The sequence below is a fragment of the Sinocyclocheilus grahami genome, unplaced genomic scaffold, assembly GCF_001515645.1.
Source record: "Sinocyclocheilus grahami isolate Dianchi unplaced genomic scaffold, SAMN03320097.WGS_v1.1 scaffold2515.1, whole genome shotgun sequence".
Classification (NCBI taxonomy): domain Eukaryota; kingdom Metazoa; phylum Chordata; class Actinopteri; order Cypriniformes; family Cyprinidae; genus Sinocyclocheilus; species Sinocyclocheilus grahami.
Genome location: NW_015507694.1, coordinates 51,959 through 52,222, shown reverse-complemented (window position 1 = coordinate 52,222; position 264 = coordinate 51,959). Strand labels below are relative to the sequence as shown.

Below are 264 nucleotides of genomic sequence, written 5' to 3'. Positions count from 1 at the left end.
ACTTCCTGCTGCCAGCTGGTGGCGCTATGATTATAACTGAATGTTAGCATGTCTTCAGGCCAGCACTTTTATCAAACATGTGATGTTTGGTCCAGATCGGACATTGCATGTTTAAGTTAGTGTAAACCAAGTAATTTCCTGTTGACAGCAGGTGGCGCTATCACTGTAACTGAATATGGGCATGGGTATGTGTTCAGGACAGAACTCCTATCAAACGTGGGAAGTTTGGGGCAGTTCGGACATTGCTTGCCTGAGTTACAGCAA

At 45.1% G+C, this 264-nt stretch overlaps 1 protein-coding gene across 1 annotated transcript in view; it reads left to right on the top strand.

The window, feature by feature from the left end:
* The first annotated feature begins 181 nt into the window (after nt 1–181).
* Nucleotides 182–264, top strand: part of LOC107575223 (zinc finger protein 239-like) — a 10,213-nt gene continuing 10,130 nt past the window's right edge. The window contains exon 1 of the mRNA XM_016261629.1: nt 182–185. Coding sequence (XP_016117115.1) covers nt 182–185 — 4 coding nt within the window. The remainder of the gene's footprint in view (nt 186–264) is intronic.